We start from the raw sequence: 17,499 nt of genomic DNA, 5'->3' as shown, positions 1-17,499 counted from the left end.
CAAGACTGTTTTCCAAGATCCCCCACAAGCCATGTTCCTCTGGGTTCTTACTACCAGTGTCAGCATGTACTGATGGGGAATGCTGGATGTGACTGCAAACAAAGCCTAATTGATAAAGTCTTCCTATGAGACTTTTCACAAGCTCCTCCTTTGATTTGCACTTGATTTTCCCATGCTCTTAAGTGACACTATCATCAAACTTCTGTTAGAAATCAGGAAAACAAAATCAGAAATACAGCAGCATGTACAAAGAGAGGCCCCTTCATTATGTCCTGTTAATCATGGCCCCCAGGGATGCAACTCTGCCTGGAAAGACACATCCAGGTGTTTATAACTGTAATAAAACAGCTGTAAAATGCAACTGAGAAGAGTCACTTGGAACACAGGACATCTGCCTGTCCCCATGGTTGCATTACCCTCCATTGCATGGCTCTGTGCAATTCCCATGCCACTCTGTACTTGCAAAGGTCAGGTGCCCCAGTTAATCCAAATCCCAGGAGTCAACAAGCATCCAGCATCTCCTAAAACTCAGCTCACCTGCAGAGAGCCATGATTTCAGTTGTAATCTAACAAAAGCTCACTGCTTAACCTCTCACTCTTCCAAATGCTGGCGCCTTTTGACTAAAAATGTAGTCTTCAGAGTTTTTTTATGTATCAGTTTCTTCCACTCTGCAGTCAACATGTCAAAATCCCTGCCTGGTCTCCAGCAGTCCATAAAAACCTTACAGTAAATCCTGCAGCTAGAGACAAACTTCTGGTATCTTGCTGGGTGTACTAGACAGCAAAAAGAAATAAATGGCTGATGTAAGAAAGAGCATTAACTTAGTTCCACAGAGCATTTAGAGATTTTTAAAATTATTTTTTGTTTTCTCTTGGTTCATAAAACAATTGAAAACTTTGGAAGTTATTTGAAAAGCAGAGTTATTTTTCTACATCAGAAAAAAAAACAGTTCTAGGACAGAGATGTACTCAGAAACTCTAGAAACCCTGGGGACCTGACTGCAGGACAGTCTGCCAGGCAGCAACTGACCCCTTTAAAAAAAACTGAGTTACTGCTTTATATTATAGCACCTTTTTTTTTTTTTTTTTAGCATACTAGAGATTTCTCACTGTTATGTTTCCAAGCCCCTTCCAGAGGCATGCTCATTAGATCTTGGGAATCTCTGGACAGGAAAAGCTCAGAGAGGACACAGTCCTGGGTCCCCAGATTGATGCTGCAATTCTGAGATCTTGACATGAGTCAATTCACAGACAGATGGATTAAGGTTCTTCATTTCCAACACATTTTTCTCCGTTACAAGCATAATGCAGCATTCACCATGTCAGGGACTACTCTTGGTGGCAAAAAAAAAAAAAACAAGTTAATGCTTTCCAAAGCACAGTTACCCAAAAGACCACTGTGACATTTCAGGAGTCAAGAGGAGCTATTATTAGCTGTGCCTAAGAATATTGCAAGTTCCCACCCATGGAATCTGTGTGCAATCCTCCATGGAGCTGGCAGCCTTTGGCTGTATCACTGCCACATGATTGGAACCAGGCAAGTCTCAAAAAAACTGCCACAGCACTGTGTAGCCAGCTTGAAAACACCCTCACTGCTCTAGGGAGATGAGAGATCCCTTTGGAATTGGTTTTTGGAACAGCAAACTAATGAATCACTAACAGCTCTGAAGTAGACAGAACGTATTGCAGCACAGCATGTAGCGCTGCAGAGCCGAAGGAAATCTGTTTACAGTGCTTCAGCAGACACTTGAAATCAAGATGCTCAACAAGGATGAGGCTGTTAAGAGAGAATTGAGGCTCCAAGTGCTGAAGCTCCAAGTGAAGTTAATCCCCACCAGGACCAGCAGCCGTTCCTTGGTGCCAGGGGTGGGCTCTGACCCAAGAACAGCAAAGGCAAGGCACAGCCCAAGGGAGGGCATCCACATGGAAACAGGGCAAGGGATGGAGCAAGGAACAGTCCTGCTCTCCTGAGCCTGCTGGGGCCTGTCCCTCAGTGCTAACAGAGATCACAAATCACTTCTGTCACACAGCACACTCGGTGCCAACCTGCCCCCAGCCACAGCAGCCTGCAAACCTTGTCACTATGATTTGTGTGATATTTCCTAATGGGACAGGATTGACACAAACTTTGCATTCAAGCCAAAGGTCAGCCTGATGCATATGGTGGGTGGGATGGGAAAAGGCACTGCTTTGCAGTTCAGATTCTTAGTGAAGCAGCACAGACTGAAAAGAGAAGCTAAAACACAGAAACAATATCAAAGTCCACACAGATTTTGCTGGGAAAACCAAAGCCCTAAACCTACTTAAACCTAAGGACACTCAAAGCCACAGCTTTGGGTACACTTACTGCTCTGTTTCTTCCCAGCCAAAGCTGGTCTGTTACACAAATATGATGCTTTGGCCAGAAGGCCAAAATATAGTCCCAAAAGTGTGCAGAAAAGAGCACAACATTGAAGGGAACAGTTAGAGCTTTGTCTGGAAAAAACAGAAATTTCAATTCCAATTCATTAGTACCACTTATCCAGTGACTGGTTATATATTTTACAGCAGAGAATTACTAAAGGCACAATTTCAGTTTATCCCTTCCTTTTCTACTCTTTTTAAATCCACAAATTCTACAACCCTCCCTGTCCAGCAGCCTTGTTTCAGCATGAAGCCTTGCCAGAAGCACTGAACAAAACCAGAGAGAGCTTTCATTACAGGTGCTAAGGAAGCTGATCAGATCCTTTATCCATTCACACAAAAAATATGGAAAACTGAGCAATTTTAAAGAAAAAATTGATTATTACTTAAGCAGATTCTTCAAGATTTGTTGTTAGTGAAATTCGTGTAAACACAGCCACAGGAGGTGACTACACAATGAACCAAGAAATAAAAAGTGGGATAAGGGAAAAATGTTTCTCTCTGCTGCACAAGACTTGACCAGCATATGACAGGCAGCAGGGTAGTACAAATAAATTAAAGATGGACTATCATTAATAGCTAGGAAGCTTCAGACCAAAAAACCCCATCCAAATTCCACTGCAGTTACTGGAAAGTAGTTTTAGAAATATCAAAAATAGCTGTAGCAATGCCAGATCAGAGCCCTACCCAGCTGCTGCATAGTCTTCCCTCCCTTCCCCAAAGAGGTTCAAGATGAAAGTTTAACCTGATCACCTAATTTAAAACCTACCCCTAACCCAGAGCCTGGCACACAATTCTGCACACCCTGTACATCTCTGGAAGAGACTGACTGCATGTCCCTCCTCTGCTTGTAAAGCAAAGGAATGTGCTCACACATCAACCAGAGTTTTACGAGGAACAGAAGGGAGGCTCTTCAGTTCCCATCATATTTGGAGCATTATTCAGAGCTGCACATCCTGCCCAGGAGCAGGGATGCCATGGGGAGTGGCAGTGTCACAGGGCTGATGTGCCCCAGCCACACTTCTGTTTCCATGCCCTGCCCTTCCAGGAGGGATCCAGCGAGCCTGAGCCCTGCAGTCCTGACACCACAGAGCATCCATGGAATTATTCCCTTTTCAAAGCAGCCCACAGCAGTGATGTGAGGTGGCTGCATCCAAGCTAAGGCTGCAGCTGGCTGAGGATTTTGGCAGGAACTTCCCACAGGTGCCCCAGCCTCAGTTCTGTGTCAGTGCTGCTGATTTAAAGTGACACTTCCAGGGAAACTTTACACTTGGAATACAGACACCTGCCCGCCAGGCGAGTCAGTCAAGACCAGAGTGTCATTATCCAAACACAGCATGCGAAACAGTAAAGATTTTTGGATGCAGCAGACATCAGGCCAATCTCTGGCCTGGGGAAATCAAAGCTGACCCCTAGCTTTATGTCAATACCAGGCTAACTCACACAGTGGAGCAAGAGGAACAGGGGAGCCCAGGCCTGGAGGCCTCTCTGCTCCCCAGGCAGAAATCAGAATGCTGGTCTGCTTGCAGTCATTACACACGTAGAAGCAAGAACTGCAAAGTAACTATTTTTCTCTATTTTTGTTTTCTATTCAGTGTTTTGAAAGGTCAAATGTATTTGCACTCTGCTGTGTTGCCTTTATCAGTGCTTAAACTCAAGCACTGCCAGATGAATCACGAGTCGTACAAACGCCTCAGAAATACAATGTCAGGAGCAGATCCATTGTACATGAATTGTATGCTCAGTTGTCAGGGGAGGATTGTTTCTGTTTGAAGCATGGAAGGACCTGCAGAAAACTAACAGCTAGTTTGCAAATGTGCCTGAAGCCAGGTTCTCTTCCTTTTATTCTCTTGCTCTTTAGCTAGCCTCCAAGAATTGTCAGAAAAATAAGAGAAAGGGGATAAATCTGTGAAATTATATATTAGCAAAAGCAGTAGGAGAGGGGAAGTCACATAATATCTGACAAAACTTGGGAGCATCTCTCTTTCCTAATAGTTGTCCCTTTTCAGCAAGACATCATTCAGCTGTTTCTGGTATCTGCCTTGCTTCAAATTTACTGCTAGAAAACATAACAGAGTTGTACTTCCCCCCCTGAGGATCTCTGACCGTTTCCTACCTTTCCATTTCCCTTGGGACATACTCGCATCCATCAGTAAACAGTTAAAATCCTGCTGGTGTTACACAGGGAACATGTGACAAGTCACCTTCCTGATACACATAAATCAGCTTCAGACAATTAAAGGAGTGACATGCAAACAGTTCCGAAAGGAATTGCAAAGTGCTGTCCTGCAATGAAGGCTGCTTTGGCCTCAGAATTTATACCCAGTTGTCTTCTGTTCTCTCCACTCCCATTCCTTCCCCATCCAATTAGTCAATTAGAGGAAAGGATATCCTACATTTATTTCATCTGTGTGATAACAAGCTTCCCAAAGAATCAGTAGAATGGATTTAATGAATGCCAAAACATCAAAGCAGTAGGGATAAATGTTGTCCACCAAGACACAGAACAAGTGATAATAAAGCCCCACCAAAACATAAAATGTAAAAGAGATGAGAGTTCTGTGGCAGCTAATGAATGCTGGAAATGGATAAAGAGTTTTACAAAGGATTAAATTTCCTGCCTCTCATAAACCAGCATGCTGATATACAAAAGTGTGCATAAACAATATCACCATTTCCTGGTGCCAACAAATTCAGATGGAGATATGAGCAAGAGCTCTGGATATGGGTGTCAGCCTAAGCTCTGAGGCAAGATTGTGCAAATGAAGATGTGGAAATCAGGCAAAATCAGACTGTGCTCCATTCTCGTATACATCTGTTGACTGTATCACAAATACAAAAGGCTGCTTTCCAAATCCTAACAGCTGCAAAGTGACAGAACATTGAGTAGCATTTTGTTTTTCTTTTTCCCCTTGGTTTTGCTTTCCCCTCCATTTTTATGCTTTAAGGTTTGCTCTTCTTTCTTGTACTCCTCAGTCAACCAGGGAAAAGGAGGAGAAATTCAGCAGCTATGTCAGCATGTTTATTAACAAATTTCTACCCCAGCACTTCTGACTCCAGGAGATCACCAACCTAACACCATTATTGGGCATGATAAATGAAATTCTCTTTTCCACATGTGCAGAAAGAACTAAGGGAGAAAGGAATAGGATGATAAGAAAGCACAAGCACTGATATAACAACATTTAGAGTTCCCTACCACATTCACCAAAGGTTGGAACTTAACACTGCACTAACTCTGGGGAATCTTCAGTCTGTCCAGTGAAAATATGACCCATGTGAAATGTTAAAAGAAAGCAACTCCTTAAGAGTGTCTGATTCCCTTCATAGTGCAAGAAAACCTCCAACCTCTTCTACCACCAAAAGAAAAACATCTATAAGCATCAAGAACATCAAGCCTGTTGAACCTTGTCCAAGTTAAACCACAGGAGTAAAAATTATTCACCCTTTCCCCAAACACTAGGAGTTCTGGAGGAAAGTTTGAGTATAAAAACTAAAAGCACTCAGACTATCTGAATTATTTTAACCAGATGGAGGAGAAGAGAGAAAAAAGTAATTTGTACAAGGAAATTACAGGAAGGCTGATGCTTCCAGTCAGCCTGGAGGTAAGGCAGAGAGAACCATTCACGCTGTGCACGATGGCTTTTTATTCCTACATATCCCAGCTAGACTCCACAAACACACAGCATGCAGAAATCAGAAGTCGAGAACAAGATGGAGAAACAATTCTGTTCAGGTTCAACATGAGTTATTGCAGCCAAGCAAGTCAGTTTGTTTTACAAAAACTCCTGCACCCACCCCATAATCAATGTTTAGCTCCCATGCACAGCAAGAAACAGGTTCTGTGCTTGTGTGCCTTTGCCTCCTGAAAGAGGAAAAAGCTTTGAAAATTCTATTATTGGGAAGCAAGTGCAAGACTAAATCCTCATTTCAGAGAGGCAAACACACAGGAAGAAGCAGCTGTTCCACAAAATCAGACTTTGGCTTTCAACAGTCCATACAAATGCACAGTTTCATGTTTTGGGCATGTAACAAATGGCACATCCATGTGTGCTAGAACTCCCAGGAATTCAAACATTTGGGTGCATCACCTTACCAGTCACACTTCAGGCTGGCAACATCCCACTTCCAGCAGCTAAACCTGGAGGGGAAACAGCCACGACCAGCAGCTCACCTCCTGCCAGAGCAGCCCAAGATTTTGGCAGGTCTGCCTCCTCCAAACTGAGGAAAGGAAGGAAGACAGGAACCCCTGTCAGTGAGCAGATGGTGGGAGGAATATTCTGAGACTACGTCTCCTGTTGTAGTGGAAAGATGTAGAACCTCTGCCCCACTCAAGTAGAGTTGGTTGTGCATTATCTGTCCCCCATTTCCTACCCCAAACTGCTGTGGTCTGAAGTGCCTTGAGTGTAAATAGAAGTGCCAGCCTCATCCTCCTCCTCTGCTCCACCTGATCATGGTGCCAGCAGCCATCACAAGCACCAGCTATGAGCAAGCAGTCTCCACTCCCTTATGCCCAAAGAGCTCTGTGCAGCTATGATTATATTTTATCTTATTAGTTTCCTCTCTATGCAAGTAACTACTGTATAGAGATAGGCAGTTCCTTGGCAAATCATAACTAATTACATTCTTGAAAGTTGAGCTGCCTTATTAAAATACTACTGAAAACACCACCTTCTGATTGGCCTAAAGACTGAATTTATTCTGGGCTCCCTCCAATCAGAATTAATCTTTCTGGAGTACAATGAAGTGTCACCACTGAATCAACACCAGCAGCCCAAGTGACAGCAGGCGACATCATTACTCACCTAAGATAACAGACCTGGAGTCATTGAAACAGGCAGATGTTGGAGGCTGTCTCCCATTTCAGAATAATGTTCCTGTCGTAACTGAGCAGTTATTTTAGGGAAGCAAGGATAAATTCATTACCATTTGTAGGGTGCTCAGCTATCAGAGCAACAGAAGCTGTGTCAGCATCCCGGTACGTGCCAGTAGGAATGCACATGGCACTGACACCACCCATCCTTCACCCAGATAACAAAAGGAGGGGCAATGCAATCAATCCCTATCCTCTGGAGACTTGCTCCTGTGTTGGTGTGAGCAGCGTGCTTTGCTATTGCAAACACACAAAAGTGAAGTTGAGAGATGTGCAAGACCAGAAGTAATTTCCACAAGAGACAAAATTTCCTGATTTACCCCAGCATCCTTATCTTACTTTGTGGTAACACATGGTATGTGAACTTATCAGCTGCTCTTTTTCCAGATTACAATAATCAATACCCGCACCACACAAAGTACCACATTTCTTCATTGATAACTAAACTGCAGTGATTAACAATTACAGAAGACATTTGGTGACATTTAACACTGGAGATTACATTCTTGTTTATTAATTTTAAATGAGACATTGTCATTTAAAACATCAGAAGAAAACAATTATTTCAAAACAGGATGTGAGAGGCTTATCCATTCCCAAAAAGCAGGGAATGGGGGTGCAAGAATGTGTGCTTCCACTACTCTAGGCTTTTCTAACCATCCCTACAGCTTTGTTCCACCAAATAATGACTCTTGCAATGATATTGCCACATTTCACACAGAATCAGGTCCAAAAGCCCAAGTACAAGACAGAATGGATTGAGAGTGTTCAAAGCCAGGGCTTGGAGCAACCTGGTCTAGTGGAAGACGTCCCTGCTCATAGCAGAATGGTTTCCAACTCAAACCATTTTATGATCCATTATTAAGTTATCAAATATGCACCTGGCCAGTTTAGCATTCAGGTCAGAGCTGTGTATTAGTAAATTGACAGGAATATCAATATCCATAAATCAAGATTTTTTGAGTTCAGAGATCAATTAGTTCAATCTGATCATGAATTATGAAAACAAATATCTTAGAAAATAATAAATTCACTTTGTCTGGCACAAAGTACAACCTTCAGGTAGTGAGCTAACAAATATGCCCAGAAATCAAAATGGAATTTTATGTATTTTTCTATTTTAATATAATTCTCATTTATTTTTACCCACAGGTATTTCATTTTGCATTTCACCTGGATAATAACCAGGGCTTCCTGGCACTTGCAGGACCAGTTATCTTAGCAGAAGGTCAAGCTGAATACCTTTTAATTTGGACAGTTATTTAACTGTACACATCAACTCAAACCCGCAGCTGAGATATCCATTCTTGCTGCAGAGCACTGTTGGAGTTGCTCAACTTCCTCTGACAGAGCTCTGAAACAATGGATTTAATGGGGAAGGAAATGCCCATCCAATTCTAATGCCTAATTCCATCTCCTTTCACTCAGGGAGCAAAGTACCAGATGCTCTGGATTTCCTCCTTTGTCAGCTCCAGAGCAGTGCTATGTTCAGTTCTCACATTTTGTTATAGCTGTTTGTTGTCTGATAAAATGTGGCTCCTCAGGGACAGCAAAGGGCAGCCTCAAGAGAAGTGTATAAATACACCTTATTTGGCAGCAGAGGAGCTCAAAGCAAGAAAGTTTGTCTATGGGAAAATGTCAGATCATGGGGACAACATTTCTGGGTTTTTCCTGCTCCCAAGAACTAACCCACTGCTGAAAATGAAATTATACACTATAACAGGCTAAGGAAGAGCAAACTTACATGATTCTCCCCTGCCTCTATCTTTATATGGTGTCTCTATAGGCTGTGGATGATACTCCTACTACAGGCAGCTGAGATACCTCCCTTTACACAGTGTCCCCATGGACAACTGCCAGCTTTTGTTTTACACTTACGGGTTCAAAATCCCATGCAGTTGACTCCAGGACTCTTTACTGACAATGTGCACAGAAGCTCAATTCCAAGTTATGCCAAGAAGATGAAAAGAAAGAGATTGAGTGTCTATAAAGTAGATGAGCCAATTATCAGCATGATAAGTGCTTTGTAACACGTTTGGGGTTTTTTGCTCCATAGCAGTTTGAACAAAACTCAATGTGTCGAGGCTTTTATGGATTGATTTGAAGCAATATAAGCAGTTATCCATGCTCTTTTTAAGTGTGCCAGAGCTGTGTTCCTGCCCATGTGGCAGCCAGCCATTAATCAGGACTCCCTCAGCTGAGTGTCCAGCCAAGTTTGTCAACCTTGCCTTGAAGCAGGAAAGGAGTTCTCACAGCCAGCCCAGGGAAGGCAGAGGGGTAACAAACACACAACAGTAACAGCTGAGGTTACCTGAGCTTACAGGTACAGATATTTGCAAGTGAGCATCTCCTGTCCTAAATTCCACTTGTATGGACAAATATTTCTTTGCATACAGCCACATTAACAGTGCTGTGACATCTTAATGGCCAGGAACCTGAGGTCTTCAGCATTTTGAGTCCTTCTTGCACACAAATCCCACAAGGTCCATCTGCCATGATTACTCAAAATCCTAAGACATCTGCCAACTTTTAGAAACCCACTTGCTGTCTGTACTGTTAATACAGCCTTCATACACACAAGAATTATTTGCTCTTCATTGCATACCAGGCTGCAAAGTCCCTGGGAATTAAATATTAACTTTTAGAAATATATACACTGCCACTACTAATAAGGAATTAAGCATTAGTTGTTCACAGCAAGAGAATGAAATAATTTAGACTGAGATAGATAGCTATTATTAGTGGTTTGCTAGGGTTTTTTTTTTATTTATTTAAATGAAGATTTTGGGAGTAGAACCTTTATAAAATGGAGTCTAAGGAATCCTATATAATAAAATCTTAATTTCAAGGAGCTGTATATGGGTGTCCAATTTTGAGACATTTCAAAAGCTGGAAGGTGGACGTTCAGTTTCCTAAGAACAAGGCCCATAAAGATACCAAATTAGACATCTATACATGGACATTTAGAGATATCAGAAGTTATTTAAACACCTTAATCAGCTTTTCCAAGTGGTTAGAGATACTGAAAACTGCTGTGTGCTGAAAAGATTCACCCCACTCTTAATACCTCATATTTATTTTAGTCTGTTCATAGAACTATTCCAACCAGCTCCATCGAACCAGATCTTAAAATCCTTTTTTTTTTTCCTCTAGCCAAGAAAATTAATGGTGCAAAACAGTAGAATATTGGATAAGATAGGAGCAGAATGAGTTCCCTTCATATGAAACATAAGGCTTTCAAAGAATTAGATTCTTCCATTTGACAGAGAACACAGTCCACATAACGCACAAAAAAACCTCTAAAAAGCTGTAGTGGGAAAATTTCCAAGACCTCCACACAATGAAACAGTGGCTAATAAAGCAAGTCTTATTTTTCTCTCCTCTTTGGCATTTAATATCCTCCTGATTTGTGTACACTAACATTGTGTTAGCTGCAGGACACGTGAAGTGACAGAAAAATACAGCCTCCCATCTGGGCTGGTCCCTTCCATCTGGTGATTAGGGCAGGGCACAATGCAACCATATGGCCATGATCAAGAACCCACTAATATCATCTAGAGTTAACTGGGAGATGCAATAGCCCACTTAGTCTCCTAAGGATGATAAATGCCTCTCATTCTGTTTCTCCTCCCCAGTGGACATTGCAGATTTGTCTTTTTGCCTGCACAGATGAACCTCTAGTTAGAATCACAGAATATGTGGAATTGGAAGGGACTCACAAGGATCATCGAGTCTGACTCCTGGCCCTGCACAAGACCATCCCCAGAGTCACTCCATGTGCCCAAGAGCATTGGCCAAACTCTTCTTGAGCTGTCTCAGGCTCAGTGGTGCAACCACTGCCCTGGGGACACTATTTCATCCTCTGGGTGAAAAACTTTTCCCAATATCAAACCGAAACCTCCCATGACACAACTTCAGGCCATTCCCTGGGGTCCTGCACTGGACACTCAAAGCAGAGATCAGTGTCTGTTCCTCCTCTTCTCCTCACAAGGAAGTTGTGCCTGCCATGAGGTCTCCCCTCAGACTCCTCCAGGCTGAAGAAGCCAAGTGCCCTCGGACACTCCTCACACCACTTCCCCTCAAGGCCCTTCACCTTCTTCATTGTCCTGCTTTGGACACTCTCCAAGAGTTTCATATCTTTGTTATATTGTGGTGACCAAAACTGCCCTCAGCACTTGAGCTGAAGCCACCCCACTGGGGAGAAGAGCAGCACAATCCCTTCCCTTTCCCAGCTGGCAAAGCTGAGCCTGATGCCCCCAGCACACCATTGTCCCTGCTGGCTGGAATACCAGTGATACATGTCAAAACAGTGAATTTTGCCCCTGTAACTGTCCATGAGACAATTAAAACAATCTGCTAACCTGACTTTTGTACTCAAAGTCCTAAATGAAGCCCCCATCCACCAGAAAGGTTTATGCTGTCACAGAACTCTGAAACCTGAGGCCAAAATCCTGGCATGCGGCACACTGGTGCAACGCAGCAGCTGAAGATTAGAGATGCAACTCCAGCAGTGATGCAGGAAGAGTGGAACACTGAGAGCTCTGTTATCTGGCTTGCTTTTACATATTAATAGAATGGGAAGAGCCTGCTTATCTCACAGCAAACAGGAAGAAAAGGAAAGCAGAACTTCCCAACTCCTTGAAGGGGTACCACTGTTGCCATCTACATGGCTCTAACAGTCCGTTACACTGGTCTGTTGAGACAGCTTTTAGGAATACTAATTTCTTAGCTGCCAAGTCACTAAAAGCCAAGTCAATAACTCCCAGTGAATCACAGCACAAATATTACTTGTGCTAAGAAAACTTTTCTGAAGTTTTGATTCTCAGAAACAGAAAGCAGGACACAACATATCACCTAAATTACGCCTTAAGATTGAAGGATTGTGTCTCAGGGGGTACACAAAGTGGGGTTTAATTGCCAAAACTGCAGAAGTATTTTCATGTTTTCACTTGTCTGCTGTAACAAACCCCCCTTGCTTGGCAGTAAGGGCTGTGGTCAGGTCCTGTGTAAGGATATTTTTAGAGGTTAGAGCTGCAGCCAAAAGCCATCGTAATTCACTAATGCCAACCTTCCCTCCAAGGTAATATTTGAGAAATGGGACACCACAACTGCTGGAATGGCTCTGTGTTTTGGGAGACACCATCTTGTGAATGAGATGTGCAACTGGAAGATGGTTTTTGACTGCATAGCCAAAAATGATGGCATGAAACTGTGGGGAGCAAGCATCAGCCAGCTCACAAAGCACTCATCGGTAGAAATAATTATACAGAGTAATTTACAATTGAATTTTTCTAACATTTTAAAAGCATTTTTACAACTCTGATATAGCACAAGAACCACAGGACTTCTCCTCACGACCTCTGACATAACAAGATCAACAGCAACATGATAAAACAGGGAGATACTTAGAATTTGAGCATAACCTGAAATGTTATATCAACACACTTGTGTGAGCAAGACTTGTCTTTTTTCCTGAAGCTGTTAAATTTGTTTTGCTTTCAATACCTGGGTGCTGCCTTTCAAGCTGTGCATGGAGCCCTCTTCTGGAGAAATCTGAACAAATAAAAGCTTAAGAATGCAGCAGTCTGGGCTTTGCATTAGGGGAGTTTGAGGACCAACTTTTCTCTATTTACTCTAATGACAAGCTTGTAAAATCTACACATTTTTCCAATTTACTTGGTTGCAACCCAGTGAAACATGACAGTTATTGTTAAAATTATCAAAAATATGGGGGGTTTTCCCCTGTAAGCCTTACTTACAAATTTTGAGTCATCTCTCTACATGAAACATATAACATAGAAAAGCAAGCCTGAGAACATCTTTTGTCTTAAAACAAATATTTTGAATATAGGTTTTAGAAAATATCCTTTGGGGAAAATGTAAAACATGCAGATTTTTAATTCCATCAGATCAGAGCATGCATTTATTGCTTACTGTACCCTGTATAGTGAACTACATAAACTACCAGAGTACATTTAGTTTTTATTGTCAGCTTCAGATCAATAAACTTGTATATTATAGTTATGCTTTGGAGTTTTAAAGGCGAGTCTGAATTAAAGGATTACTTAAAACACCTTTCTCATTTATTCCAACTAATGCTCAGTTTTCCTCTTGGTGAAAACAGAACAGTTGGTAGTAGTGTAGACTAAATCTTTGCAAATGGAAAAATTTATTGCTCACCTGTTTATCACAGTTTTTGCATACATACTTAATCAGCTGCTTTGATATGAAAAAGTGCTTCTCCATTTCATCCTTTTAATTCCTCAAAAGGCAAAGTTTTTGTAATTTAAAACCACAGTTGAATTAGAGGCAAGAAAACGCAAAACCCAAGTTATTAATTTTAGAAATGGTCTTTTCATTAAAAATAAACCTTTTACAGTTCATGTTCCTATTGACATAAAAGAATTTCCTCAAACTTTTTTTCTCTACACTGTAAACTTTGCTATCATTACTTTGAAACTTAGTTATCACTATCTTCTGCTTCCACAGAAAGATTACTAGATTGCTCCTGCTTAGAAAGAATTCTATTAAACTTGGTCCTTTCTAGCATTGCATTATATGACACATTCTTGCTACTCCTAAGGGAGAAAAAAAGAAAACGTGCAGAAAAAGATCCCCAAATGTGTTACAACCACTACACAAGCAGATGGCTGCATTTGTTTAATATGTTGTTTCTCACATTCTTCTGTTTACTTTTCCTGTCACATGAAAGTTGTGCATGTGGGGTGTCAAAGAGAAAAGCCAAACAATGTTTCAGTAAATCCCATTTCTTTCCCTAGCATGACACCCACTCCAATTCATACTTTAACCTGCCAATACTCAACAATCTAGACAGAATTGCATGCACTTCCATATTAGTCTGAGTCATTCCCCAATTCATTAACTCTTAGACACGATCTGGAAAGTAAACTTGGAGATGCATTAGCTCACATGTTGGAGAGAGACATGGCCAGATAGAGCTGTACATGCTGGTGAAGAAGGTGGAGTGCAATTTGAGCACTTGAGCTGGAAGCAAGGCTAAAGCACCACAAGCTCAGCCCTGCAGTACAGCACAACCCAGCCCAGCCTGGGGAGAAACTCTGAAGCATCACTGGAAGTTATTGATAAAGACAAGAGGATGTTTTCAGAACCAGGTTGTCTGCACCTTGTCAAATTTTAAGTAATCATGAATGTTAAAAAAAATGCCAGCTATGTTTCACAGGCCCTAGAAGTCCATCCTTTTATATCACATACATTCTGCTTTCCTACAGGCGACCACTAAAGAAAATCCAAACTCAAGCTGATTAATTCAGCAGTGTGTTGGAGAAGCTGTACCAAAAAAAAAAAAAAAAAAAAAAAAAAAAAAAAAAAAAGGGGAGAGAGAAAGCCAAGGAAAGCAGATGGGAGGTCTCAAAGCCAAGATGAGAGCACCAGTTCAGTACATCCACAGGTTACCCTTCCACTGCCTGTGCCCTCTCTCTCCCCCAGCCCCTCTGCTCCCTGAGCATCGCCTCCCACTGCCAGCCCAGGCTGGATCTCAGCCCACTTGAGACAACTTCTCATCCCAGGAGCCCTCTGGGGAGCATGGGACAGTGCTCTGCCCTCCCTGGGCAGCAGCTTGGCCGCTGTCCCGGGCCAGTCCCAGCAGAGCCAGAGGCTGCCCTCGGACCCTGCCAGGGAGCCCAGCCCGGGCTGGCAGAGTGGCCCTGCCAGGAGCTCTCCATGTGGCACCAGCACACGCTGCTGGGCACCAAACCCATGGCCCAAGGCAGCTGCTTTCATTTGTTCCACTGCTCGGAGCATGCTGTTATCCCAAACCCACCCAAATGCCTTTGTGTTTGCTCACTCCCCAGCCCAGCCACCCTGCCTTCTGCTGTCCCGCAGCTCCAGCCACCCACTGTGCCTGCCCTGACTCCTGAGCAGGTCAAACCAGCACCTGAATGCCCCAACCTTGATCCACAGATCACCCTGCTGCCTCCTCCTCACACGCTGTGCAGCTGCTCTAGCAATAAAGCTCTCCCACTGGTGATCCCTCACCGGTTTTCTCCTTATTGCCCTGTTTGGGATTAGGAGATGCCCGCTGGAAATTGCAGCTACACGGACACAGGGGGTCATGCTCGGAGCCCCCAGCACTCGTTTGCCACTAAACCCCACCAACCCTCCAAGGGTTAACAAAACCACTCGATCGCAGGTCAAAAAGGAATTAACTTTCATCCCTGCTCGGTGCAGAGGATCTCAGCCCACTGTTTCTAAACGCAAGTTTAGGGAGCCCCCGAGACAAAAGGAGGGAGAACACACTTGAGCTGGACAACAAAGGATCTCCAGCCCTGCTCTGAGCTGCCCAAAAGTGATCCCTGTGACAGCAGCGAGAGCAGAGTGCCCAGCTGAGAAGTGAAAGCCCAGCGAGTGCCTGTGCCTTGACAGGCAGCAGCAGCGGGGCTTCGGCAGCTCCGTGTTTTTAAGGCTGGGTGTTTTTTCCTCTGCTTTCTGGCAGAGGGGGATCTATTACATTTAATAAGAGAAAGGCTACACAGCAAGTCACTAACGGAGTGTTACACATCTATCAGGAGGGTACGGCAAAGGGAGCCTTTTGCAAGGTCTGGTTTTATTTTTCCTCCATATTTCCCCCTCCAATTCTTTTATTTTTTTAAAAAAATAGGCAGTAAATAACGTGAGCTGCCTGTAACAGTCTATAAACCTACTACCAGCACAAGCCACAGAGGAAAGAGGCAAATCAAAGTTGCAGCATTTGATATGACAGAAAATATTGCCGCTGCAGCTGCAACGGAGACACTTGAAAGATTCCCCCCACCACCCTTCCTGAAGGGAAACAAAAAAATGCTATATATCACACGGCAAATTGGTTGTAATTGTAAATCAGGGAACTATGAGATCCTGCATTCCTAGCAACTGGCTTAGAGCAGAGATCCTGCATCTTTAAACAGTAATTCAAGCAATGTATAATTACTCAGAAATCAGAGCTGAATTACAAATACTTTCAAATCCAAATGCACAAAAGCAGAAAGATGAAAGAAAGCAAGGAAAAAACACCCATTTCTTACCTGGGACAGCAGAAAAGACAGAGTAAGTTGAGTTTTGTGCTGCATTTTGCCAGACTAGAAGGTACCAGAGGCTTTTTCATTCATGCACTCGGCTGCACTGAGCATATTTTCACTGTGAAACAGCCTTTGAGAAGAGACTCTGCCTTGAGAGCCAGCCAACTTCCCAAATAGATCAGCAGCATCATCACTAAAGCATTGGATAGAGTCTGATGACCAGAACCAATGGCTTTACAAGGATGATTTCTTCACAAAGCATCCCCATTTTGCATCACACATATTGAGCAAGCACCTCTACAAACACAGCACCTTTAGAGAGCATTTTTGCTTTGGTGTATTTCTGTGTTTAGTTTCAACCTAACATCATGCTTTACATATCTCAATAGTATTTTCCCTTTTAGAGAATGGAATTGAACAGACAGAAATAAGAGCAACTCTGAGCACCACTGCAAATAGATTCTCTTTATTAAAATGTTAATAAGGTAAACTTATTTTTAATAATTAAAAAAAAAAAAAAAAAAACTCTGCAGTTTTGGTTACTTCCAAGCCTTAGAAGGAGAGCACAGTGAGATTTTTCAGTGCATTAGAAATATAGGTTATATTTTGTGTTTTCCCCTCAATCTCACAAATCACAACCAAGACAGATCCCCATTCTAGCCTGCAGAAAAAAAATGCATCATAAAGCAATAAATTTTATTAACTGCACAGGTAATGGCAGAATTGGCTTTTAATTCAGCAAACAAGAATCTAGGACAGAGTTTCAAAGGTGCATGTCCTTCAATTAGAAAAAGTTTTCCTGTTTGAAAGAGGGGACCTGATGTCTCAAGGACCTGCTTTGTCTGGATTGGTTATGTTGCAGCCCAGAAAGCAACACAGGCAGATTGACCAAAGATTAGGAATTAATTCCCCTGAGCGCATTTCCAACTCCACCCCCCTTGCCACTCCCCAGTATCACAACACTTCAGTCCTTTTTTTGAGTTGTCTCCTGGCAGTCACCAGGGTTACTTAGCAGTACCCTTCCCCCATTTCTAGAAGGATCAAAAGTCTCCTCAGCTCTCATCAGTGATGTTTTTCCCTCACTTGCTCATCCAGCAGAACCAGCTGCCATCACTTTCTGCTCTGCCCCACCACAGGTGGCTGCTGTGCTGGTGGAGATGAGAGGAAACGTGGGGAGGGAAAGGCAGG

The 17,499-nt window shown here is 42.7% G+C and overlaps 1 protein-coding gene across 2 annotated transcripts in view; it reads right to left on the bottom strand.

Moving 5' to 3' along the window:
• The window catches only part of CDH13 (cadherin 13), a 459,552-nt gene extending 443,046 nt beyond the window's left edge, over positions 1–16,506 (bottom strand). The window contains exon 1 of one of the 2 annotated variants that reach the window (XM_085589891.1): positions 16,318–16,506. In XM_085589891.1, the coding sequence (XP_085446017.1) occupies positions 16,318–16,362 (45 nt within the window). In that variant the 5' untranslated portion in view covers positions 16,363–16,506. The remainder of the gene's footprint in view (positions 1–16,317) is intronic. The other variant, XM_085589892.1, reaches the window with a different exon arrangement.
• Positions 16,507–17,499: the final 993 nt, after the last annotated feature.

This window comes from Lonchura striata, chromosome 11 (assembly GCF_050655825.1).
Source record: "Lonchura striata isolate lonStrDom1 chromosome 11, ASM5065582v1, whole genome shotgun sequence".
NCBI classification, from domain to species: domain Eukaryota; kingdom Metazoa; phylum Chordata; class Aves; order Passeriformes; family Estrildidae; genus Lonchura; species Lonchura striata.
This window is presented reverse-complemented; position numbering and strand designations above follow the sequence as displayed.